Source organism: Puccinia triticina, chromosome 11A, assembly GCF_026914185.1.
Source record: "Puccinia triticina chromosome 11A, complete sequence".
Lineage (NCBI taxonomy): Eukaryota > Fungi > Basidiomycota > Pucciniomycetes > Pucciniales > Pucciniaceae > Puccinia > Puccinia triticina.
The window spans coordinates 5,699,816-5,727,726 of NC_070568.1; the positions used below are offsets into that span (position 1 = coordinate 5,699,816).

A 27,911-nucleotide genomic window follows, 5' to 3' on the forward strand; every position below is an offset into this window, starting at 1 on the left:
TGGTTTGCCCTTTCTGATTGCAATCTACAGATCCTCTTCCGCATTGTTTTGGTGCAGGACAAACATGATTTTTTTTTGAGTTAGTTCTTGACCTTTTTAGTCAAGGGACGAGTACTTAAGGTCCAACTGAGTGGGAACCAGAGTGGTGTGTCTGGATGCCTGGGCCAACAGCTTGGCGTGCAGTCAACTCATAGGTTGCGGACTGTGTGGCAATCTTTTGATAGGACGCTGACACTGCAAGGATTGATTTTGGCCAAATTGATGCACCAAAGCCAACCTTGCTGCCCGGAGCATGGGCATGGCCGGACTTGTTGGAACTCAGGCCTGGTCAGACAGCTCAGTCTAACCGCCTGCAGAGTGGCAGGGTGGGCCCAGCCATAACCCAACAATGGTGCAAAAACGCTGTCAGCCCTGTTCTATATTCCAGGAGAGCAGCTTGAACAAGGTCGTGTAGACCTGTTGCTGCATGCAGAAAAACATTAACATCCACATTTTTCAGTCAGAAAATGATAGAATGCTCCGCACTTACAGTGAGTTGAGCCGGGGGTTGGCATTTTGTTGCTGGGCCAAGGCACACTGGTGATTGGACTATTGGCTGCTGTGGCCAAGATGATCATCAATGACAACATCATGGCCTTTGAGGGGTAAAAAAAAAAAGAAAACGGTGAAGATCCTTGAACCTTGGGGGATAATCCAGGAAAATCCTGCAAATCCGTCCAAGGATTCTTCAAAACACAATACACTGCAAGAAAAACTCTAGAAACTGCTTGCAGTTGAGATGCAAGAGATCAAGGCAAGCTGTGCCTCATGCAAGAATCAAGCACTGTTTGATTACATGCAAATTGCATAATTTATGCGAGAGTGAGTCTAGCCTCCAAAAAACTGAGTACAGGCTCCAAAATACTGAGTTGATACCTGTGCAAATTCCCCTTTCATGTGCACATACCCCTTTCATGTGCACATATTGCTTTTTATGCATTCACCCCTTTCATAATGTGTCCATACCCCTTTACGTGCACATACCCCTTTCATGTGTGTGTATCCCTTTCATGTGCATGTATTGCTTTCACAATGTGTACATACCCCTTACATCATGTGTTCATGAACTTTTCATGTTTACATGTCCCCTTTGAGTTTTTTACATCCCTTTCAATACCCCTTTCATCATTCAGGTTTACATACCCCTTTGATGTTTACATATCCCTTTCATGTTCAAATACCCCTTACTGCACATACATACAAACCCCTTTCATGCATACACACCACTTTCATGATGTGTAAATATCCCTTTTATGTGTTAATACACCTTCTTGCATTCCCCTTTCATGCTTACATATTCATTTCTTATGTACATATCCCTTTCATGTGTACACACCCTTTTTATGTTATTCTGGCTGGATTCAATGGCACATGGAGTGTTTAATAAAATAAAATAAAATAAAAGGATGCTCAGCGGGATGCTCATTTTTAAGGTTGAACATTTGCCTCAGCCTACTGCATGATCACTACAGAATGTTCAGCATTGGGATGCTGAACAAGGTATGCAGTCAAGGTGCACCAGCACGGAATTTGGATGCTTGACTCCAGCTCGAGCTGAGGCTTGATTCAAGCTTGCTGCATCTCAACTGCAAGCAGTTTCTAGAGTTTTTCTTGCAGTGATATGTCTCTTGACAAAAAAAAACCTGCTAATCAGCAAGAGTTGATTGGTTGAGGGAAAAATAAGTTGTTGGCAAGGGAGTTGGGAAACAAAAACCACATAGAGCTCGCTGCCCGCTGGCCCGTGCCAGTGGCTGTGACCTGTATCCTACATCGTGCCTGGAAATGCATTCCGTTCTTGATCAAAGTTGCATTTACTTTTGCTCCTGTGGCAAGTTTGCGTTGCCGCTCCCCATGGGCCAGAACCTCTGCCATCCCGGCGTGCCGCTGTCACTGACAGTCGGAGGATCATGAGAGGGTTCTGTACTATGTTTTTGTCACGTTACAGGTAAGATACAGCAATTTTATTGGATAGTGGAGTGTACAGGAGTGAAAAAAACAAGAGTTTGACTTTTGGAAAACAGCTCATTGTGTTTTTTGAAAGGATGTCTAGCACTGCTCTGGGGGGATGGATAGATGATGGATGGATGGATGGCTGCGCAAGGGCTACAAGGCCGTGCTACTAATGACCCCATATGTTGCGTGAAAAATGTGTAGGCATTGATTTAGTGGAATTTGGGTGCTGGCCAGGACTACAGTCTGTCAGCTCTCACGCCAGAATTCGCCGCTTGGGGGCAAGCCTCTCTGTGAGACAGAGATCCTGCGGGGCTCTCCTCCAGAGAGGCTTGGTTAAGCTCGGATAGCTCCCGAGAGGCGAGTTGGCAGATTTGATGTGTGTTTGGCACCCGCGGTGGTGTTTCTAAAGCGGGTTTGGGGTGCTATATCTGGTTTAGCAACCCGGTTTAGCACCCGCGGTGGAGATGCTCTTATGCCAAACTTCTTAAGGAAAATTTCAAAAACAAGCCAAAAGTCTGATCCGAAGTAAATCCAAAGAGATGCAAAAAATCTGTTTTTGGGAGGAATTAAAGCTCAACAGAGTCGGTATTGGATACTGCACCAGATGACTCCGACAGCGTGTTGTAAGGCTCGCAGGGTTGGAAGATGTTCTGGTATCAATGTGGGATTGACATGGATGACGAAGTTTGGTACAACTCGACTGGATTACAGTTTAGACATAACAAGAAGCAACAAGCGTGAAGGACAAAGTACTACATAAAACACACCATCCTCACTATCCGAGAGGAAGAAGACTCAAGAGCCGGTGATCCCAAGCCAAAGACCTCTATCAACGTGACCACCACCCCCAGCGCCAAGCTCTTGCTGCTTGGACTCGCCGACGATCTCATCCCAAAACTTTTTCGAATGATCACCATAATCGACTCTCATGAGGAAGAAAGGTCTTAGTAGCTTGCCATCGATCCTTCCTAACATCGCTGATTCACCCAGATACGACTTGAGGATTGAAGGCTGGACTACGAAGATATTCCCCAGCTCTCGAATCATCTCATATCGCTCGTTCAGGCCCGGGATATTGAACTTGGCAATCGTGTCTTGGTACATTGTCAGATCCCTGTTTGTTATCCAACGAAGTTTAATCAGTTAACATCATCCTCTCAAAAATTCTTTCGTGGTTATGATCAAATAGACTCACTTGGTCAACATCAAGCCTCCCATCGCACTAACCGGAAACTTTTTCAGATGTTCCAACAGGAAACTTTCCCAAAAAAAGACATGACTTAATATCAAAAGCCTCCTTCGCAATACGACCAAGAATTCAGACAAAACCCACCTATGAAAAACCACCCCAACTTCACTCAAGAAAATCTCACTGTTCTTTCCACTCAATGATTGGTTGACTATCGTCCGAGTAGTATTCAAGAAGTCGCTGCATGCCGCACACGCTTCCGTATGAGTTCTTGAAAAATCCAACTCGTCATTTTTTGGTTTGAAATCTAGCTTTTTCTGCTTCCCTAGACTGCTACTCAGCCAACTTAACACACCTAGAGACGCGATACGAATTGAATTAGTACCACCCCAAGTCGAATATCCGAAATACAGAGAAGAAACCGACATTCTAGGGCTTTCTGAGCCACTGAATTGATCTTGTTTTCGATTCGAACCAGGATATGATTGTTAAATATTGACATCTCTCTTCGGATGTTCACACTGGCAGCAGCCAGTGGAACGATCGCTGTCGTCACGTATCGTTGCCACAGATGCATCGCCATGTCGGCCGTCTTGATCACCGTCATCGGCTTCAGGCTCGGTTCAGCTTTGAGGTCGTAACTCGAGAATTGGGCCAAGGATGTTTCGAGTGCTGTTTCAACATATCCTTTACAAAAGCTTTCTGCCAGTGTCTTGAGGAGTGAAAATACATTCTTGGGTCTTCGGAGGGAAAAACATTAGCTTGTCTTTTTTCCTTCAAAATATGGATGTGGAAAAATAAAATAGAGTAGATACTGACACTTCGCTCGGTGACGAGAGCTCAATCATCCGTCCGACACTTTCTGCGTGCCAAGTAAGCAATTTCTCGACGACATTCAAGTCCAACTGACCATCACTTTCGCAGAGCTCAGGGGTGGTAGGAACTTCTTCCGTCAGTGGGTTAGTTGAATCATCAGCCGAGATCCCGCTCAGTTTCAGTAAGGATTTGAGACCACTTGTTTGGGTAGTCCCAGGCGTTCCATTGGCAGAAGATGAGATTTGGTTGACCATTCGATCAAAAATCGTGTTTGTCGGTTTGGCTTTATTTGTTGCACGCTACACAAGAGAATACAAATCCGTCATTTATGCGCGTTTGCCATGAAATATATAAATATGACACTCAAAACCTCGCTCAGGTAGGGAGAATACTTACGTGCCATCTTGCAAACTGAAGTAGATAGCTTGCATACAACTCAGTCAAACTTTTGCACTCGCGCTCCACATATCGACTATTGTCGAGATGTTGGCCGAAGAGTTCATCGAGTTGCTGGTCCAGCATACCGGAGAGCGCAGAAATCCCAGGTCCACCGGACACGGCTTGGATGGCTCCAGCAGAAGTTTTATTATCCACATCAGCATCATCGCTACCACGTCTAGCCAATGGGTAAGCCTCGGATGTAGACGGGTTGATCGAAGAACTGGAGCGGAAGAAGTCGTGTGCTTTGATATCGTTGACCAGCTGAGCCGTACTGAAACGAGCCAGGGCAAGGACTCTCAAAAAGGCGAGGGTACTGCTACCTTGGGCAGCACTGATCAACTTTTCGAGATGGCTTTGGATGACTTGGGCGAAGACTCTTTGGAGGAAGACTTGCATGACCACGACCGGATGAGGAAAGACAACTTCGATGATCTGAGCTTCCTGGGATATCTGGTCCCTGATATCGGAGTACAAAGCTGCAAGCTGGGGTTCTGTTTTCGGTGCGGCTTGGTTGGGGTCTGCTAATGACTCCCACATTGGGGCCTCCGCCACGTAATGCACGGCCTCGATGCGATCCCGAGAGATGAAGAAGTCATGTTGATTCACATAGATTTGGATGCAAGAGCTCCCGCCATTGAACTCGAGGAGAGTTTGGGCACAATGCTAGAATGGGAGGAATATATAATTTTCAGCTACTCATCATCAGATACAGCGCCAGATCATGTTGAATTGTAGATGTTACGCGCAAGGATACCAACACTCAACTGCCATGGCTTTGGGTTCACCCTTGAGATAGGCTTTCTCGAATAGTCGGAGCATATCTTTCTCGAACCGCTCGGCGTATTTTTCGATCGTCGCTTTCGTAACCTCACTCCCGTCGACCCCTTCAATATCTCTGGCAACCGCTAGCAACCGTCGAGCGATCACAGCCACCTTAGCCCGTCCCTCTTTCCCTTCCTTGCGCAATGCTTCTAATCGGGTGGTCTCTCCCCGAGCAAACTCGTTGTAGTAAAGAATGATGTCGTGTGCTTCGTTGGCCCGTGACCGCACCCGATCAATAGATTCCAGCTGTTCACCTGCCCAATATTTTGTCAATAGGACTCGGAAAACAGCTTTCATGGTTGTGGAAGAGAGTGCGATGGAAGGATGTATCTGACCTATCCTGATGGCTGTCTTGCCAACCTCGGTGATTTTGGAATTTAAACCGGAGAATTCTTGGGTGACATTCTAGATAGACGAAATGAAGTTGATTGTGAGGAGATGGTGCGGTGGAGACAGAGGGGTGAGACTGACATTTAGTCCGTTTTTAAAATCATCAATCCTCGTCCGGTAGCTTCGTTCTTTCTGAGCAACATCCTTTTCAAGACTTTTGATTTTCTTATTGACTTGGTCTTGCAGGGGAAGTAGCTGTTCGATTGCGCCTTCCAGAGTAGCAATGAATGGATCTGGGTTGAAAGCTACAAACACCGTAGAGCAGTTGCAGCATTAGCATCAATCAATCTGAAGAAGACAGGCGGGGCAGGTCACCTTTTCCACTCTCCTTGTCCTCCTTGATCAGCCCTTCCGTAAGGCCCGCTAGCAGCGACGCGACACTGAACGTAGGTTCTTCAAACGTGCTGAGAGATAAGGTGCTGCTGGATTGCTGGTCCGGTGAGTCGTCGGCCATGTTTTTCGATTGTATGTTTGGGAAGGCCGCTTGGATTATCATGACCCATCGCGAACTACGAAGTCCCTCGAGACTTCGGGCCCCCGGGGGTACACCACCGACCATTATGATGCAATTGGGAAATGGTGGGACAATATCACCAACACTGAAAGGGAGTCAATTACATGGGAAGCACAGTGCCTCAACATTAGCTTATTGTCTAATTAAGATGTAACCAGCACAAACATTGTAAAATTTTGGTCTATTCTTGAGTCCCCCCTCCTCTTTTATCTCACAACACTTGAGACTGTATAATCATTGATTCTTTTGATTTATAGGTGGGAAAATTTGATCTTGGAGAGGCACCACATTTTCCTTGGTGGTGGTACCACTCATTGCACCTCTATTGCAGACTTTGCTGTACTTCCAAGTGATCAAGAGGTATATGACCAAATGGATGTGGACTTGAACCATATCATACTCTGTCAAACCATATCATATTCCACCCTCCTGAGGTTCCCTAATTTCATCCCTTATAAAATGTTCTGATTTTGATGTTGGAGCTCATAAGCTCATACTCTACTCTGCCCTTGCAATATTTCCTACTTTTTGGGCAGTGAGTTGATTGATTTTTCTGTTGTTTTTGGAATTCTTTTGGTAACATTAAACCCCAATTTAAGCAAATAATAAATTGGAATATCTTGTCCAAGTGGGTGGTTGCTGATCTTGCTTGCAGTGGCAAAAACACTAACAATGCAGTCGCACTGTTGATTTTAACGTAATTCAACTAGAGATTGCAATTTTTACCTGGGTACCCACTGCGGGTGCAGGCAATACCCGAAAATTTCACTCAAATCTGATACATGCACCTTCAGCTGCACCCGCTAAAGCAAATAAAAGCAGGTTGTTGAAATTCTGACTCATTATTCTTACTTATACCTCCTCATGTTGTCTCTGAATTTATTCCTTATTGATTCTGTCCTTCTTTAAGCATCACTAGTAAGTTAATAGTACTTCTAGCTCACACCTTTTAGTCCATGAACCCTTAGTAGTAGAGTTATGATAGTCATTTATATCTTCATGTGTAGTCTCAAAGAATGTACTTTATTCAATATGGTTTCTTATTCATTTCATCTCAAAACCACAAGTCTGTTGCATGTACATAGTCTATTTATATCAGGGGGTTTCAAAGTTGGCCAGATGCGACTTGCATGCACTTTTGCAAGTTGGTGTTCAAGACCTGCACCATGTTTGAAACCCCCTAATAGGGGGTTTCAAACATGGTGCAGGTCCCAGTTCAGGAACCCCAATACAGAAAAACAAAGTTCCTGCAAAATGAATTTTCAAATTATTTCTGTATGTTTTTTGGGTAAAATTGGGTGGGTGTGTTGCAGGTGCCCTGATTTTGTGAATTGGGGTTTCCTGAAACAGGGCCTGCACCATGTTTGAAACCCCCTATTCTTGAACACCAAGTTGAAAAAGTTCATGCAAGTCACATTGTACTACACCCCCCCAAGCTTCTTGAATAGTTTTTTGAGTGTTGGTTCTCAAGAAAAGCCTTGAACACCAACTTGCAAAAGTACATGCAAGTCATGCATGGCCAACTTCGAATCCCCCTATTATACATTTTCATGCAAATCAAACCATTGGTTCTCTCCTTCATTCTCCGCCTCCATACCTGAGCCACATCCGGTGAGAAAAAGATTCTTGCTGCCCTTTTTCTCTCCAGTCTCTCAAGACTGTTTCTCCTCCATCGTGCCACTAAAGACTTGTCAAAAATCCTAGCTTCAACACAGGTACCCGGGTGCAGATGATGGTGTGGAACTACTCTGAGGGAAGAACAGAGCTTGAGAGGGATTTGGTGCTTGAAGGGCTTCCTCTCAGGGGAAAAAGAAAAAGAATATAAGAGTATGGACTCTTAAGGAAAGGTGTGGCTATGGAGACTCTTGAGGTATGTCTTAAAAGGTAATTAATTTTCTACTAATCTAATCTAATAGTTGTATACTGAATATCTAGCTAGTCCAATCAGATTTATTGAAATAAGCAAGGGTAATACATGGTGACCAGTTATCTTAATTTCTGGGGCAGGATCTGATGGGGAACAAAAGGTGGGGCTCAAGAGGGCAGACTATTTACAAAATATTGTGGGGCTGAGTTGTGGTTGGAAGAGAGAATGAAACAGTGAAAATTCTCAATCAAGGGGCTGAGGCTGAAAGTACTATGGGGATGGAAAGTTCTGGAAAGAGGCTGGAATGTGGAGAGACAATGAAACATTAGAAGAAAGAGATTACACATCACATGAGAGGCTGAAAAGGGAAGGGCTGAAACCAAAAGGGACAAGGGGTAACCAAGATGGGATCTCTATAGTTATTACATGTGTGGCCAATTCCAAAATGGGGTTGTTATGCTGGATTGGGAAGGGAGGAAAAGATGATGAATATCCAGGGTCTTTGATAATAGTCTGGCTCTGTCTGATGGGTGCCTTTCTCCCACTTGTGCCTAGCTGGGTGCTTGAGAAATATTGAGTTGGTATAGATGGGTATCCAGAAAGTGGGAAAAAGGGTAAAAAGAGAATGGGGGGCCTGTTGGTGGGTATGAATCCTCCTGGCCTTGATTATTGAAGGAGGTGGGGCCTTGAGTAGTCCAGAGTGAGTTGTAGTGAGGGGAAAAGCCTTTGATTTTGGTGCCATATTCAGGATTGGCTTGCCACAACAGGTACCCATTGTTTTGTTTATCTTTTCTCACAAGAAACTGGTCTGAAATTTGGACCTTGCAACCTGTCTGTTTGCATGCAAATGGACAGGATGCAAATGAAACTCGCAAACTTTGTTCTGTCTGTTGCCATGCAAATGGACAGGACATACATAGATCATAGATGAACTCTCAACCTTTCTGTTTGCATGAGGACACAGATGAACTTGCAACCTGTCCATTTGCATGAAAAAAGAAAGGACACAGTATGAAACTTGCAACCTCATGCAAACAAAGTACAGGACACTGTAAAGCTCAAAAGTGTTCCTGAGAAACTTTTGCTGAATGCGGGAAGGGATGTATTAGGTAAGCTCTGCCTTTCCTGGGTCACTAGACACTAAAACAAGCACCCAAATCTTGGATTGGAAGTTTTGTAGTGATAGTGGAGGTGTATCAAGAGATAGCCTACTTTGAGAAGGTGGCTTAAGGGTTATGGAAGAGATAGCCTACTTTGAGCAGGTGGCTTAAGGGTTATGGTGATGTAGCTGATGTGTAAGGGTTGTAATGAGGTTGTAATTTGTGTGTAAGGGGGGTAAAAAATATAGGGGGCTAATACTGTAGAGTGAGCAAGTGTTGTACTGTTAAGGGGTAAGCCAAGTGCAAGTGGTTTGCTGAGAGAAATGACAACTGGGGGGGGGGGGGGGGGGGGAGTCTCCTCAAATAGAAAAGGATGAGACATTTTATCTCCAGGGGAACAAGAGAATGAGGTGTTTTAGCTTCCCTGAAGGCTACAATGAGGTATTTTGGCTGGTGATCAACAGTTCACATGGGGTCATGATGTTCAAGGGTAGACAACCTGTCAGAGTGGTCTATGTGGATTACATGGTCCTGGGTAATAGTGGTTCATGTAACGGATTACATGACCTGAGTATGGTGTTTGTGTATATGTAACTGAATGATGTGTCTTAAAGGGGGTTGTAACTGCTGATCCAGAGGGGTTTAAAGTGTTTTGTCCATGGTGTCCTGTGTGGTTTTGGAAGTGGAATCCAGTGGTGCCACCATATTGGGTGATTTGTGAGTTGACATATGAGAAAGCAGAAAATTTTGAAATGGGCTAGATGGGTAAACATAAAGCATACCACAACGCAGGCAAGAGCAATCCCCCAGAGGGGTTTCTGAGCAGTATCCCAGGTACTGCACCCGGCACCAGCCAGCGGGTACCATTTTGAAATAAGCAGTATCAGCCAGCTTGTGCTGGGTAGCACCTCCCAGGTGGGATCACAGGTATATGTTACAGGAAAAATGCATATCCTTGTCATATACATATGCATGGCTTCTGATTAGGCAAAAAAGGGCAGGTACCCGCCCATTTCTTTTTGGAAAAACCAGATAACCACACCCACACCCGCTGGCGGGTACCTGGACACATCAACAGGTACCAGGTCCCATCTTTAAATTCAGCAGTGCCACTGTGGCATGCTAACAGTGACCGCCGTGACCGGTTACTGCCAGCCAGTCAAAAATTAATATCCTGCTCATTGAAGGTCAGGTTTGGGCAGCCGTTCTTTTCATCCAGAAAACAATGCGCAGATCTGCTCAACCCCCTGACGGTTGGGGAGCCGTTCATTGTAATCCAGAAAAAACACGCGGGGACCTGCTCATTGACGGTGTGGTGAAAAAAGTGGTCACTGTGCAGAATTAGCAGGAAACCGCCACTCCAAAATTGTTCCCAGATAAAGGCAAGTGATATGGAGAACTCCACTACGCTCCGCAAAGGAATAGTGAGAGGCAATAGCCATAATAAAGCAAGCAAATTAACATTTAAATAACTGTAAACTTGTAGAAATGGCGGCAAAATACAGTCATATCCGCCATGAAAGTAAAAAGGAAAACTCCGCAAGTGAAAGTACAGCTCCAAACTTGAAGAATCCGTACCAGAATAATAATAATCAGAATGAATGTCTGTACCAGTGACAGGAGGGGGGGGGGGGGGGGGGGGGGGGGGGAGAACTCTTTCCCCCTGCCTAGAAAAGGAAAAACATGTGAGAAAGAAATCATCATCCTCCGCCTGCCTCTCACACATGCAATCTGCCAAGCCACACACCCACAACCACACCTGTCACATGTCCAGTCCTCTCTCACACAGATCCCTTGTCAACCTTGCCGCTGTAAGACTCAAAAGTGGTTGTGAAACCCTTTTGCTGAATGGAGAAGGGGATGATGGAGGTGCAAACTCTGCCCTTCTATACTATCAGATAACAAGACCCACCAAGCTAAGCTTGGCAAGTTTTAATCAAGTGATAGGTCTGGTCTAGTTCCAGATGAAGTTGTTTGATGACAGGTATGTGAGATTTGAGAGTGAGTTAAGTAGTTATTTGCAAATATAAGGGTTGTAGTGATGGGTGAAGGTGATGGTAAGTGTGAAGGGTGGTATGTAAATAACTGGGGAATACTGAGCTGAGGGAAAAACAACTGGGGGAGAGAGCTCCTTGTATAGACAAATGTGAGGGATTTTAGCTACAAGGGGGAACCTTGATGAGGGATTTTAGCTGGTGGGCTGCGTACAAGTGGTGTCAGAAGATACTAAATACAGGCAGAAAGTGGGGTGAGAAATGAAAGATGATGTCATACTGATGCAAGGAGTGCATAAACAAAGCGGGGAAATTTCAAATACAGGGGTGCATGAGTGGTGTCAGACTAATGCAAGGAGTGCAGAAATGGGGGCAGAAGACTGCATGCAGCTGCAAGGGGTGCATAAATGAAGCGGGGACGTGTCAAATACAGAAGAAATGGGGTTGGTCCCCTGCATAAGCAGTGGAGATAAGAGGGATAGAAAAGAGTATGTGTTTGGCTGGGTCTGAGTATGTGTATACCTGGGAAAGGTGACTTGAGGGTTGTGACAGGTTAATGACTGGGGCTGGCCGTGTCCATGAGGGTCCAAGAGGGTGTAACTTCCAATCCAGCAGGGTTCCAGTGACGCTTCCAGTGGTGACTAAGGGTAAAATTGGCCAGAGAATCAATTTCTGAGGTCCATTTGGTGGTATCTTGAGGCCTAGGGTGAGTAAATATATGTATGAGAAAAAACTTTTGATTTTTCACTTTTCCATCTACCACACCGCACATCATTACCCACCATTGGACTCCTCTTGCCATAGCTTCCCCACCCCTGTCTAGCCTACAATGCCGGGATCCAACACGCCGCCTCCGCCCCCGCTATGCCTGCTGACGTAGCCCTCTTTGAATGCCACGGCTAGTGCTGGCCAGAAATTGGCAAGGTTTCACCAGGAAAAATTTCAGGTCAAATGGGGGCAGGTGACGTGAAGGCATCTCCAGTTCAGTCTCCATTCCAACTCCACTGGGCCCACCACTTGTACTGCTCATGCAATGAGCTCGTTTCATGTTCAGCTAGTCTGCTCACCTCCATGTATGTACTTGGTTAGCACAGCTCATCAACACATCAGGCCATATTATGCTCAGAACATGTACATACATGTATGTATGTATGTATGTATGTATGTATGTATGTATGTACATACATATATACAAATGAGCTGGGCTTTCCCCTTCTCTGGTAATCCAGCTGAGGCTTCCCTTCACTCAATGGCACAGCTCCTGCTTGCAATGATACAGGGGCCTCGGGGTGGACTTGGCCAAGCCCTTGCATTGAGGAGGACAACACAGGGCCGGTGTGTAGCAGAGCAAAGCCCCTGCTCAATGGCCGGTGTGTATGGGCCATTGAGCAGAGCGAAGCCCCTGCTTGATGGCCGGTATGTATGGGCCATCGAGCAGAGCGAAGCCCCTGCTCGATGGCCGGTGTGTATGGGCCATTGGGCAGAGCGAAGCCCCTGCTTGATGGCCGGTGTGTATGGGCCATCGAGCAGAGCGAAGCCCCTGCTTGATGGCCAGTATGTATGGGCCATTGAGCAGAGGCAAGCCCCTGCTCGATGGCCAGTATGTATGGGCCATTGAGCAGAGCGAAGCCCCTGCTTGATGGCCGGTATGTATGGGCCATCGAGCAGAGCGAAGCCCCTGCTTGATGGCCAGTATGCATGGGCCATCGAGCAGAGGGAAGCCCCTGCTTGATGGCCAGTATGTATGGGCCATTGAGCAGAGGCAAGCCCCTGCTTGATGGCCAGTATGCATGGGCCATCGAGCAGAGGGAAGCCCCTGCTCAATGGCTGGTGTGTATGGGCCATCGAGCAGAGGCAAGCCCCTGCTTGATGGCCGGTATGTATGGGCCATCGAGCAGAGGCAAGCCCCTGCTCAATGGCCGGTGTGTATGGGCCATCAAGCAGAGCGAAGCCCCTGCTAGATGGCTGGTATGTATGGGTCATCGAGCAGAGCGAAGCCCCTGCTCAATGGCCGGTGTGTATGGGCAATCGAGCAGAGAGAAGCCCCTGCTTGATGGCCGGTATGTATGGGCCATCGAGCAGAGGGAAGCCCCTGCTCAATGGCCGGTGTGTATGGGCCATTGAGCAGAGGCAAGCCCCTGCTCAATGGCCGGTGTGTATGGGCCATCAAGCAGAGCAAAGCCCCTGCTCAATGGCCGGTGTGTATGGGCCATTGAGCAGAGGCAAGCCTGCCTGGATCACTGGATGGTGGACATGTGTACCGGTCATCAAGGAAAAAAGCCCCGCTGGATGGCCAGTATGTATGGGCCATTGAGTGGTGTCAATGGCAATGGCCAGCCACACAATGGCCATAGTCAAGAGAGATCCTTCTCAAGGTGTAAATGCATATCCTTGCAACTGAAGCTGAACAAAAGTCTGAACTCCAACTTTTGAGCTCAGGAGTTCAGCAATGTTGGTGGATGAGCCAACTCAATCTTACTCACGGTGCGCAAATGAGTAAAACAGTATGTGGCACAGAGTCATTCTGAAATTGCGGCAGAGTTTCAGCCTGTGTTCCTTCATGTCACCTGCCCCCAGTTGACATGAATTTTTTCCTGGTGTTTTCACTTGAAGACACCAGAATTATTGTCTTTGCAGCCATCCCCCACCAATTATCCCACGTTCAATCCGCCTCTGAATCCCTTGATATTACTCATTAGACCTCCTTACTGCTTCTGAATATCTTGATAGTACTCATTTGGCCTCCTGGCTGCTCCCTTTGAGTGCGTCCTTAACCCCCTTTCTGAATTCCCTGCATTATTTTGACCTGTCTTTGCCGCATTCTCCCAGTCACCTGCTATATTGCAATGTTGCGCACAGTAAACCAACAGCATGCTGCATCAGGAGCTGGTTTGCATTCATAGTAAAGGGGAGTTGGCTCCCAGGGCTGCATGCACCCTCCAACTTTCCCAGCTTCTTGACAAACAATGCTGGTTTTTTGAAAATCAAATATTTATGTGATGCTTTTTTGATTTGCTTAGTTTGATCCTCCCTTATTAGTTCCACCTCATCTCTGTGTGCCGCAACCCCAAGTTCCTCTTGAGCCAAACTCCACCTTTGCCCCCTCCAGAAGATCCAAGTTTATTAAAGACACAGCTTTTTCAAAACTAAAAAAATCAAGACCAAGGGTTTCCCCTTACAATTACACAAAATGAAGAAGAAAAAAACATGGGTTTCCCCATTAACAAAATCTTGAAAAATAATTGTGGGGTTTCCCCATCACAAAGAAGACAGAAGAAATTTCTCAACCCAGCATTCCAACAACGGCAAAGCCGTGCCCACAGGCTCAACACCCAGCCCGTGTCAAGTGCACAGGTCAAGAGTGATGGACGTGAGGGCCCCCGGCCCGCAGCAAAGGCTGCAGACCCGTGGTGGGCCCACTCTTTGCCGCTCAGACTGCGCACGTGCAACAGCGGAGGGGTTGAGGACAATGGATAGATGGAAGTGCAGCATCTCCAATTGCCTGGGGAAACCATACCTCCAAGCTATCCGCCTTTTAAGCTCTCTGCTCACCACCACTGGACTCAAATTTCATCTTAGAGCATCTCCAACGGTCCTGGGGGCAGTTGGCCTGCATTCCCCGGCCCGCGAGCACATGTCACAGCAGTCGCGGCTCAGCTCCAATTATGGACTGGCAGTTCAAGCCGCAATCCAACAGACAGATCACTCCTCCAGCACCACCCACCACCCTCGTTCCGGTCATCAATAGGAGTATAGCATACTCCCCTCAATGACAGGAATGTTCTGGGCATTGGGAGGCTTGTACATCAATGACCAGAATGTTCTGGTCATTGGGACACAGTATCTTGATGACCGGAGAAAACAAAGGAAAAACTCCTCTTGACACTACCAAGATGGATGAATTTGCAATGTTGTATATTGATCAATATAGCGTATATTGATCAATATAGCGTATATTGATCAATTTATATTAATCAATTTTTTTTTATTATTCTTCTTGATACCTTTGTCTGTTTTCCATATCTCCTTAATACTATCCTAGAATCTCTCTCCTTCCGCTTGTGTTAGCTTCAAGCCACAGGAATTTTTTTTTTCTGCCTGATAACATTCATAAATTTCTACATACACCATTCAATTCTTCCTGAAAAAAAGACATTGCAAGTTTTAGGATTAATCCAGGGTGGCTGAGGGGTCTCAATTTTTTTTTCTTTTTTTTTTACTTCAACAATTGATCTGTTATCAGAAGTCTGCAAGTTGACTTTTTTTCAAAAAAGGAAAAACATTGACCCCTGACCTCTCTCATAATACCATCCTGCACACCTTTTTAATTTGGTTGGTTGAACTTGCTCAAGATATTGCATATTATACTTGAAGTGCTACATGCATAAGAGGCCTTTTTGAAATTAGTTTACCATGGTTTAGCATATTTTTGTCAGGTTCTTTCTTTTATCTACTTTTGTTATCAACCACAGATTAATGAGGAATATTTCCACATAAAATTTCATTGGACAATTTTTCTGCACATAAAACCCAGGAATAATGTATTTGGGGTCACATCCATTATGCAGCAGCTGCAATCTGATCAGTTGCCAAATCTCACTACTTTGTTAGTTTCTTGGTATTTCTGCAACTATATCGCAACACAGCCTGGGAATTTTTCCATGAAATTGGTACCAAAATGTTTAAAAGCCCCCATAGATTCATTGTGTACCTTGAATGACCACAAAATCACCAAATGAAGCTGTTACAATCTGATCAGTGGCCAAATATCACTAATTTGGTAGTTTCTTGGTGTTTCTGCCACTATATCTCAACACAGCCTGGGATTTCTTCCATGATATTAGTATCAAAATGTTCAGTAGCCCCCAAGGATCCATTGTGTACCTCAAATGACCACAAAACCCCCAAATGTGGGCACTACAATCTAATCAGTTGCCACATCTCACTCATTTGGTAGGTTCTTGGTGTTTATGCCACTATATCTCAAAGCAGCCTGGGAGTTCTTCCATGATATTGGTTTCAAAATGATCAATAGTCCCCAAGGATTCATTGTGTACCTTAAATGACCACAAAACCCCCAAATGTAGCAGGTACAATCTGATCAGTTGCCAAATCTCACTAATTTGGTAGTTTCTTGGTGTTTCTGCCACTATATCTCATAGAAGCCTGAGAGTTCTTCCATGATATTGGTTTGAAAATGACCAATAGTCCCCAAGGATTCATTGTGTACCTCAAATGACCACAAAACCCCCAAATGTGGGGACTACAATCTAATCAGTTGCCAAATCTCACTAATTTGGTAGTTTCTTGGTGTTTCTGCCGCTATATCTCAAAGCAGCCTGGGAGTTCTTCCATGATATTGGTTTGAAAATGATCAATAGTCCCCAAGGATTCATTGCGTACCTTAAATGACCACAAAACCCCCTAATGTGGCCCCTACGACCTGATCAGTTGCCAAATATCACTAATTTGGTAGTTTCTTGGTGTTTCTGCCACTATATCTCAGTGCAGCGTGGGAGTTCTTCCATGATATTGGTACCAAAATGATCAAATGCCCCTGAAGACTCATTGTGCACCTTGAATGACCACGATACCCCCAAATGTAGCAGCTACAATGTGATCAGTTGCGAAATATCACTAATTTGGTATTTTCTTGGTGTTTCTGCCACTATATCTCAGCGCAGCATGGGAGTTCTTCCATGATATTGGGACCAAAATGATCAAATGCCCTCAAAGATTCATTGTGTACCTTGAATGACCACAAAACCGCCAAATGTAGCAGCTAAAATGTGATTGGTTGCCAAATATCACTAATTTGGTCATTTACTAGAGGCTAAGGCTTCTTCGCCGCTGAAAACTCTGGTTCCAAGGTTTTTGGGTGCCCCTTGCAATTTTTCACTGTAGATAATCGCTTGGATGAATGGTTTTTGTTGGTAAAGCTTTTGCAACCTATAAATTATAGGATGAAAAGCTTTTCCATGAAAGGCTTCAGAATCTAGAAACAACAATTGGTTTCAAGTTTTCTAGCAGTCTATGCACCTAGTTTTAAGATGATTTTTCACCTCTCTTTTTTTGAGTAAAGGGCTTTTATTTATCAATAAATACATGCCATTTTGTTTCAATTTATTTTTTATAATTCAAGTGTTAACATCAATATAAATCATCACATTATGAAAATTATCAAATTAAAGTTATTAAAGATATCTGAAGACTCAGAGAGTAGCTGGGTGGCTTTGTTCAATCATGTAATCAACAAAAGAAGGGACAGGGAAGAAAACACTGTCCAAGCTGCCAAACAAATTAGAATTGAAAAGACTTATTAGTATTTAACAAATTATTCTATGTTTGTTGACTTGTCTCAGTCTGTTTAATGGCCTGAAACTACTCCATTGACCATGGGTTAGGCGTAAATATCTTCCCAATGGGCCAAGGCAGATTGAAATTGGTCTCTGATAGCTCACAGATCTGACAATGGAACTCCTGTCACTGTGGTATTGAGAACTCAACAAGGAGGCAGGTTTCCAGACGAAATGCTCACTGGGTTTTTGAAAAGCTTGGGTGAACCCAAAGTGGAATAAGACCAAGAGCTCTTGGTGATTTGTGTGTGCAGGTCCAGGGCCTCATGGGCAGGCATGGCAATTCTGCCTCTCAGAGAGCTGGCTGACAACAACAGCAAACTGAAAATCATATTGTTCAGGTGCAGGTAGCCAATCCCCAAAGCCAGTTGTTGACTTGAAGCAAGATAAAGGTTGAGCCCGGCACTACCCCAGCCCTACGCTTTGCTCCTGCAGGAGGGGTCAGGGAGCAGCGGCCGGCAAATCTTTTCAAGTCATATGAGCAAGCCTCCTGGACACCACTACTCTATCACCATGTAATTAAGGCTTTCCTTGCCATCAACTTCCATGTCTGAACTGCATCACCAGAATACTTGTTAACTTTCAATTTATAAAGATCTCCTGTAGATCTTCAGTTTTGATATTTGGGATTTTGTAGAAGCTACATTTTTTCCAGCTATCAAAACCCAAGGTATATAATGAGGATGCGCCAACACAAGTGTTGGAGCAAGGATGAATGATGTGTGCTCTTGTCATACGACAGAATGGATCGGCTCCAGTGTGTTGGCCAATAACCTTTCTCGGCCATTCACACAATATCGCACAACATCTTCAATCAGCGTTTTCAAAACATCTTCGAATTGACGCTTCCGACTCGCCATAGCCAACCATAAATCGCAACTAGTCACGTACCCAAATCTTCGACTAGTGCGATCGGGATAGGGAAGATAGGATCGAGTCCCAACCACCTCTTTCCAGTTCTTTGAGATTCAACTCATTGTCACATAACCTTCGGCGCATAATCTTGTAGCACTTGACCTCTCCTTCGCTCCTGATTAGTTAGCAGCCCATACTCATCAAAACCCGCACGACTCGACAGGCACCGCTGTCATCTAAACACCTTATGCCATCTACCTTGTTTCATTATGCTTTACCCGCTTGTGCGCGCGTTCTACTATATGTACTGCCACGAGTTGTATGATTTCTTCCCCCTCATCAAAATAAGATTATCGTTCTCAGCACCTTGAGAATTTGCCTTCTGCAAACTTTGTCACTTCGAACCCCTTCTAGTGTTCTGACTTAAAGAACTCAAGTTATCCAAAGCTTAAAACCTCCGAAGTAAGAAATTACTTATCTTCCTTCTTCAAAGTGCCCACCCGCCTGCCTGTACCAAGCGCCGTGTGACAGCTCTGAAAGTTTATCCAATCACTCTAGACACTGATTGGGGCTGCAAGCGCTGCTGTCACCCTCAAGTCTACTTTTAATGATTAGTCAGCCACGATTGTATAAAACACAAGTCCCGCCACCGCGTCGCTGGAGGATTTTGAATCCTCAAAGGGACAATTGGTGGTGGTGAGGGTAGGGACAGCCTTGCAGGTTTGAAGCAGGGGAGCGGATGGTGTACTCCCCTCTGGAATGTAGATCGGATGGGCAGAAAGGGCAGGCGCGGACTCGGGGGATGGGGCTGGGGGCAGGTGGAGTCATAAGGGCATTGAGGATCCCAATCATGAAGTTGAGGAGGATCAAGCTGCTGGTGCGGCCAATGCCGGCGGAGAAATGGATGATAACGGGTGATTTACCGGTTCGGACGGCCTGCCGGACAATCTTGGGTTGTGCGGACTGCGGCTGATGACAAAGGCTTCGATAGCCTGGGATTTGGGATGGTGTATCTGGTGGGTGGCCCGCTGTGACTCGGCAATCACATCTATGGCCGCGGGGAGCTCGTCGGAGTTTGGGTCATCCTTGATGCTGGATATACCTGAAGAAACAATATTGTAGTTTAAGTATGGCACTGGGAAGGAGTTGAGCTTGTAGGATCACACCTGGGGCCCACATACACACTTGTATTGATGTCCAAAAATGCCGCGCCCTTCGGCTGTGTTTTCGGGATGCTCATAATCTAAGCAATCAAATGAGAAGTAAATCAGGCAACCTTGTTGTAAGTTTTCTGGTGAAGATGATGGCCAAAGAGAACAGAAGGAATGGGAAAGCAAGCCTCACCAACGTTGATCCTATCAAACCCGTACTTTTGGCAGACCTGACAATGACAGGCAAATTTACTGTTCCGACTTGATGATTTGTTGGAAACTCCTTGTGATTTCTGCCCTTGCACCACCAACCAAGAGCGGGCACCATGGTGAAGTGTTTTGATATTTCATTACGGACTTACTTTGCGCACTGCGGAAAACTCTTCGCGCACTGTGGGGGTTGTCGTCTTGACGTCCTGCCCCCAGTGCGCGCTTCTGCCACGGCTCTTCGCGCACTGCATTTTCCGCCAAAAAACGGCTTGCATTTCTTGAGATATTTTTGGATGAATCAATAGAATGGCTTTTTATGATCCCCCTAAAAAATAATCAAGTCATTTAGGGGTCTCCTTGAGCCTAGAGAAAATTGACATGAAAAAATCATATTTTAACGCGGCAGGGACCTGTAATATCGCTTCCTGTGCCCCAGTAGCCCCGAAAATTTCACAGTATCATGGCACATGTGCAAATTCATGACCTGATAATTTTCAGAATTTTTCCCAGAGATATAAGGGGTGCGCGGCAGGCTTAGTAGGAAAATTACTGCTAACTGTATAGCTTTTTTGTTACACACCCAAACAGTCCCAAAATTTCAGAAATTTTTTCATTGTGGATATTTTCCGCGCAATAAATTTCTTGGCAATAGTGTGTCATGATAACATGAGATGTAGTGCGGCGGGCTTAGTTGGAAAATGACTGCTAACTTATCTCATGTTTTAATGACACACTATTGCTAAGAGCTTTATGGCGCGGAGAATATGCAAAATTGAAACATTCCTGAAAATTTCAGACTTTTTCAGTGTGTAACAAAAAATCTATACATGTAGCAGCCATTTTCCTACTAAGCCCGCCGCGCACCCCTTATATCTCATGTTATCATGACACACTATTGCCAAGAGATACTATTTCCAAGAAATTTATGGCGCGGAGAATATCCACAATGAAAACATTTCTGAAATTTTGGGACTGTTTGGGTGTGTAACAAAAAAGCTATACAGTTAGCAGTAATTTTCCTACTAAGCCTGCTGCGCACCCCTTATATCTCATTTTATAATGACACACTATTGCTAGGAATTTCAGGGAATTAATTTGAAGCATATTTCTCTGTGCTCTCAAAATTTTGTGCCTTTGGTGTGTGTAACAAAAAAGTTATACATATACGCAATACCTATTTGGGCTACAGGAAAGCTGGTGAAAATTCTGAAAATTATCAGGTCATGAATTTGCACATGTACCATGATACTGTGAGATTTTTGGGGCTACTGGGGCACAGGAAGCGATATTACAGGTCCCTGCCGCGTTAAAATATGATTTTTTCATGTCAATTTTCTCTAGGCTCAAGGAGACCCCTAAATGACTTGATTATTTTTTAGGGGGATCATAAAAAGTCATTCTATTGATTCATCAAAAAATATCTCAAGAAATGCAAGCCGTTTTTTTGGGGGAATGCACAGTGCGCAAAGAGCCATGGCGAAAGCGCGCACTGGGGGCGGGACGTCGAGACGACGACCCCCACAGTGCGCGAAGAGTTTTTTGCAGTGCGCGAAGTAAGTCCGTTTCATTATTGCAATCTCACCAAGATTGCCCTTTATGAAAAAAGGAACACTTGACTGACTTGTTGTCAAGAATCCGCAGGTTGGGCGAGTTGGGTGTTCTGGCACTGCGTGGCGGTGATTGTTGTTGCCAAGCCCAACTGTGCAGGGCGGGGCTACACTACATACATAGCTTGCTGGATCGAGTCGGACCTAGGTGTGCATAAAAGGAGGTCCTCTTGGGTATGATTATTCCCCAGGACGTTCTCTGCCGCTATACTTCCAGCTGGTGGTTCATCCTCACCCCCCTCCGCTGATGCACTTGCACAGTTTGAGGGGTTAATCTTGGTGACCCCCCTTTGCAATTGCCTTAAATGCGGCGCGCTGGAGGTCACCTGCCCAATACTTGCACCCTCTCTAGAAGAGGGTGGGTATTGGGCTGGGTGTTTTAATTGTTTGGGCAGTTTTTTTTTGTTATTATTATTATTTTGTAGGGGAAACCCTTGATTTTTGTTTTTGTGATTGTCTGTCTTTAATAAACTCAGATTGGTGTTTCTGCCACTATATCTCAGTGCAGCGTGTGATTTCTTCCATGATATTGGTACCAAAATGATCAAATTCGCTCAAAGATTCATTGTGTACCTTGAATGACCACAAAACCCCCAAATGTAGCAGCCACAATGTGATCAGTTGCCAAATATCACTAATTTGGTAGTTTCTTGGTATTTCTGCCACTATGTCTCAGCGCAGCGTGGGATTTCTTCAATGATATTGGTACCAAAATGATTAAATGCCCTCAAAGATGAATTGTGTACCGTGAATGACCACAAAACCCCCAAATGTAGCAGCTACAATGTGAATGGTTGCCAAATATCACTAATTTGGCAACTGATCACATTGTGGCTGCTACACTTGGGGGTTTTGTGGTCATTTGAGGTACTCAATCAATCTTTGAGGGCATTTGATCATCTTGGTACCAATATCATGGAAGAACTCCCATGCTGCGCTGAGATTTAGTGGCAGAAACACCAAGAAACTACCAAATTAGTGAGATTTGGCAACTGATCAGATTGTAGCTGCTACATTTGGGGGTTTTGTGGTCATTGAAGGTACAAAATGAATCCTTGGGGGCTATTGATCATTTTGATACCAATATCATGGAAGAATTCCCAGGCTGTGTTGAGATATAGTGGCAGAAATAGTGATATTTGGCAACTGATCAGGTCGTAGGGGCTACATTTGGGGGTTTTGTGGTCATTTAAGGTGCACAATGAATCCCTGGGGGTTATTGAAAATTTTGATACCAATATCATGGAAGAAATCCCAGGCTGCTTTGAGATATAGTGGCAAAAAGAGCCAGAAACTACCAAATTAGTGAACTTTGGCAACTGATCAGGTTGTAGGGGCTACATTAGGGGTTTTTGTGGTCATTTAAGGTACACAATGGATCCTTGGGGGCTACTGAACATTTTGATACCAATATCATGGAAGAACTCCCAGGCTGTGTTGAGATATAGTGGCAGAAACACCAAGAAACTACCAGATTAGTGATATTTGTCAACTGATCAGGTCATAGGGGCTACATTAGGGATTTTTGTGGTCATTCAAGGTACACAATGAATCCTTGGGGACTATTGATCATTTGAAACCAATATCATGGAAGAACTCCCAGGCTGTGTTGAGATATAGTGGCAGAAACACCAAGAAACTACCAAATTGGTGATATTTGGCCACTGATCAGATTGTAGCAGCTACATTTGGGGATTTTGTGGTCATTCAAGGTACACAATGAATCTATGGGGGCTTTTCAACATTTTGGTACCAATTTCATGGAAAAATTCCCAGGCTGTGTTAAGATATAGTTGCAGAAATCACCAGGGGGGAATGTGTGGCACTCTCTAGAGAGTGCCAGACCGTAATTTTATCCTTCAAATGGTCTGATGTGAGTTCAATTTCAACTGTAACCCTTTGCTCAACTTTCTTCTCAATCCAAGCATAACTTTAGGTGAAGTTGTTTCCAACTGATCTCCCTCAACGCCAACACATGAAAATCTCTCTTGTGAAATTTTTTTTCTGGTCAATCTGGATCACATTCTGGATGTTAACTTCAATGCACAAGATGTGGTGCCAAGCATTTGACTATACTTATGCTAAAAATATCCTTGACTAAGTGACAAGGAATATTTTGGAGAGCTGATTTCTTTCATTCAAAACACATGTAAAATGAGATTGTGGAACAAAAATTGTAAAATTTAGCAACTCCAAATTCTCAACCAAGTGGTAGATGAATCCTTCCGGCATGTTTCTGTCATGACTATTCCTGTAACAAATTGGGAGGTAAGTGATGTTAAAACCAAATGTCTATTCTTTGAGTATCAAACAGTGCCAAAGCTGGGAAAAGCTGTGTAACTTATAACTTTCCACATTGCAATGCCATGAAATGTGAACAATAACAGGGGCTGTTTTCCCTACCATGTTTAACAAAGGATGGAATACTCATGAAAGGTAAAGTTTGAAGTTTCATCAGCTGTTATTTTTGTACTACACCTGGCATATGAGAATACACATTGCAAAATTTTCATAGTTTTACCGCCACCTGACTACAAAATGTGGCTAGTTGTGAAATTAATCAAGTTTCTCAAGAGAAGGTGGGTAGATTGGTGGATATCAACAGGTTCATCAATATTTCAGGGATCCTGGAACCAGCAGGCAAAAGATTTCAGAAACTGGTCTGAGAAATCCAAGGTGAACAGTGAATTCTGAAATGCCCATGCATATCCCAACATTGGTAAAACCTTTTGTCTTGTAGATTGAGTATCTTCACATATTTTCCCTGAAATTTTCCGCCAATTTGTTCCTACAGGTAGCATGCTTTCATCACAGGTACCATCATGTTGATGGGCATTGTGCAATAACATGGTGTTGATTGCTATTATGAAATGGTACGTAGTTGCCAAGTTCTTAGATAACACTGATGCACTTTGTAGTAGTACCTGCTTTAACCAGATCAATCAACATAATTCACATTGGAGGAGGAGCATTTGCACCCATGTACATGTGGTGAAAAGCACCAAAAAAAATTAGGGAGTTTCAAGGTGGGCATAAGTCAACAGCAGCTGCGGAGGGACAACAGAGATCAGCCCTGCATCCCCGTGTGCCCCCGGGGAGTGTTGATTTTTTTCTGCAATGTCCACCGTCATGTTCGGCCAAACATCAGGGAGGACATTTGCAAGGTGCCGATATACCCAGACTCACCGAGCCCTGCTTGCTATCATCGAGCTGGGAAAGCCCCCACCCTCAACAGTAAAACACATACTGGTCATGGAGCCTGGCTTTCCCAGCCCCCATGACCAGTATGTGCTGCCTACAGAGCTCGGAAAACCCAAGATCAATGACCAGTATGTTCTGGTCATTGATCTAGGCCTCCTCAAACTTGATGGCCAGCACAAACTGGTCATTGAGTGGGGAGAGGCCGCGCTTGATGGCTATAATGCCCCAGTAATCAATCTGCGGCGTCTCCGAACTCAAAGACAATGGCCAGCACCTGGTCATCAATCCAGGGAAGCCTTAGCCTGATGACCAGCACATTCTGGTCATCAAGCCAACCTTTCCAAGCATGGTAGGCATATATACTAGCCACCTAGCTCGGAAAAGCACAGCCGGATGGACGGTATGTACTGCTCATTGAGCTGGGACTCTCCCAGCGCAATGTACAGCACATACCTCTCCGTCAAACATGGAAAGGTAAGGCACAATGACTCCCATGTAGTGCTGGTCATTGAGGCGGGTTATTCCCACCCCAGTGACCTGTTATCAATTGGAGGGTGTCTCCGCTCAATGGCTGGTAGACACCAATCACCTAGTGGAGAACCCCTCCACTCAATGTCCGGTACACACCAGTCATTGAGTGGAGAATCCCTCCACTCAATGGCATTCACCACCGGTCATCAAGTGCAGTATGTCTTCACTTGATATGTAGCTGGTAATGTGCATATGTTAATTGAGTGGACACACCCTCCACTCAATGTTTGTCCAACAGTCATAAATTGGAGGGTATCTCCACTCAATGGCTGTACACCCCAATCATTGAGCGGAGGGTGTCTCACCTTGATGGCTGATACACACCAGTAAGTGTAGAATCCAAGAGTTTACCAAGCATCAAGTGGAGGTACCCTCCACTGAATTGCCAGTGTGTACACCATGGAGTGGATCTATGATCAGCCTTAATTGAACATAAGTTCAACATATTTGAAGCCTGCATCACACATGCTCACACAGTTGAAATCAATCAGCTTTCCCAAAGAAACATAAAGCTTGGCACTCTCTAGAGAGTGCCACACATTCCCCCCTGGTGAATACCAAGAAACTAACAAAGTAGTGAGATTTGGAAACTGACCAGATTGTAGCTGCTGCAAAATGGATGTGACCCCAAATACATTATTTCTGGGTTTTATATGCAGAAAAATTGTCCAATGAAATTTTATGTGGAAATATTCCTCATTAATCTGTGGTTGATAACAAAAGTAGATAAAAAAAAGAACCTGACAAAAATATGCTAAACCATGGTAAACTAATTTCAAAAAGGCCTCCTATGCATGTAGCACTTCAAGTATGATATGCAATATCTTGAGCAAGTTCAACCAACCAAATTAAAAATGTGTGCAGGATGGTATCATGAGAGAGGTCAGGGGTCAATGTTTTTCCTTTTTTGAAAAAAAGTCAACTTGCAGACTTCTGATAACAGATCAATTGTTGAAGTAAAAAAAAAAGAAAAAAAAATTGAGACCCCTCAGCCACCCTGGATTAATCCTAAAACTTGCAATGTCTTTTTTTCAGGAAGAATTGAATGGTGTATGTAGGAATTTATGAATGTTATCAGGCAAAAAAAAAGATTCCTGTGGCTTGAAGCTAACACAAGGGGAAAGAGAGATATTATAGAATAGTATTAAGGAGATATGGAAAACAGAAAAAGGTATCAAGAAGAATAGAGAATGTCAAAACGGACCCGGGTACCGGTTGCACCGCCGGTACCCGCGCGTTTTTTGAGAAAAACGGGCACCCGGCACCGCATCCGGCACCGCCAGGCGGGTACCAGCGGTCTTCTAGGCGGGTACCACGGGTACCAGCTGGTTTTTTTTTTATCAAAACTCACTCCCAAGCCCCAAAGGGAGGGCATGAAGACTCACTACCCTCTTGATGGCCGGCAGGGACCGGTCATTTAGAGGAGTGCACCCCCTCAATGACATTAAGGGGGGGGAAACACTCCCCTTTATGGCATCGCAAGGAAGATATAATCCCCTTGATGCCATCGAGGGATTCTACTCTCTAGATATTCCCCTTGGCTCCCCTTGGTCATTGGGGGGATGGTGCACTCCCCTCGATGGAATCGAGTGGGGTGTGTCCTCTCGATGACATTGAGGGGAATACACAACCCCCCTCGGTGTCATCAAGAGGACCCAATCCCCTTGTCATCGAGAGGACACACTCCCCTCAATGGAGGGGAGTGTGTCCTCTCAATGACATTGGGGGGGGGTGCTTCTCTCAATGAAATCGAGGGGAGTACACACCTTGATCCCATCAAGGGGAGTACACACCTTCACACCTTGATCCCATCAAGGGGAGTTTGTACTCCCCTTGATGGCACCAATGGGAGTCCATCCCACTCTGGATGCCATCAAAGGAATGGTTAACTCCTCTCGATGGCGTCGAGAAGAGGACACGCTCCCCTGCCAGCCCTTGAGAGGAGTAATTGATCCCCTCGATGGCCGGCCAAAGGTGGCCGCGTGCCGGAGTACCCGGCTCCCCGGCCGGGGATGAGCGGTACTTGGGGGCGGTACCCAGGTACCGCACCGCTTTTTGCCAAAAAACGGGCACCCGGCACCGCTGGGCGGGTGCGGGGCGGGTGTGGGTGGTACCCGCCAGGCGGTGCCGGGTACCTTTTTACATTCTCTAAAGAAGAATAATAATAAAAAAAAATTGATCAATATACGACATTGCAAATTCATCCATCTTGGTAGTGTGATGACCCAAGCAGACCAGTCATTGAGAGGAGTCATCTCATATTATACTCCTCTTGATGACCGGAGAGAATCACCCAGTCATTGAGCGGAGTTGTTTACTCCTCTCAATGACTGGAGAGGACCATGCACGTATCTCAATGACCAGAGAAAACCCGGTCATCAAGAGGAGAAAACACTCCTCTCGATGACCCAAGCGGACCAGTCATCAAGGGGAGTTATCTTACATTGTACTCTTCTCAATGACAGGAACAGGCCCGGTCATCAAGGATGTACAAGTGTTTACTCCTCTCAATGAATGGAGAGAACCGGTCATCAAGGTGATTGTCTACTCCTCTCAACGACTAGCCAAGAGAACCAGTAATTGAGAGGAGTACATATTTGCTCCTCTCAGTGACCGGAACAGATCCGGTTATCAAGAGGAGTCTTGACGTTGATCCTCAGTAAAATTCTGCTTGCCTGTCCCCATCACCCTTTCCCACTCACCCCTTCCACTTGAAGATGTTGCTTGAGAAAAGTGCTGCTCTTGAAGTAGTGCTCAAGTGAGCCAAGCCAGTTGATCAAGATTTATTTTTGATTGTTTCTTTCTATATTCTCATGATGATTTTTTTTTGCAGCCTCAAATTTATGAGAGGTCAGCAAGTAGGCATATCCTATAC

At 45.0% G+C, this 27,911-nt stretch overlaps 1 protein-coding gene across 1 annotated transcript; it reads right to left on the reverse strand.

The window, feature by feature from the left end:
• Window positions 1-2,787: 2,787 nt before the first annotated feature.
• Window positions 2,788-6,146, reverse strand: PtA15_11A549 (uncharacterized protein; the record flags this gene model as incomplete). Its single annotated transcript, XM_053161468.1, has 10 exons — window positions 2,788-3,106; window positions 3,188-3,250; window positions 3,326-3,536; window positions 3,608-3,921; window positions 4,001-4,296; window positions 4,394-5,101; window positions 5,204-5,514; window positions 5,596-5,665; window positions 5,732-5,895; window positions 5,966-6,146. The coding sequence occupies 10 exons, from the start codon at window positions 6,144-6,146 to the stop codon at window positions 2,788-2,790; spliced, it is 2,637 nt and encodes an 878-aa protein (XP_053025412.1).
• Between the last annotated feature and the right edge of the window lie 21,765 nt (window positions 6,147-27,911).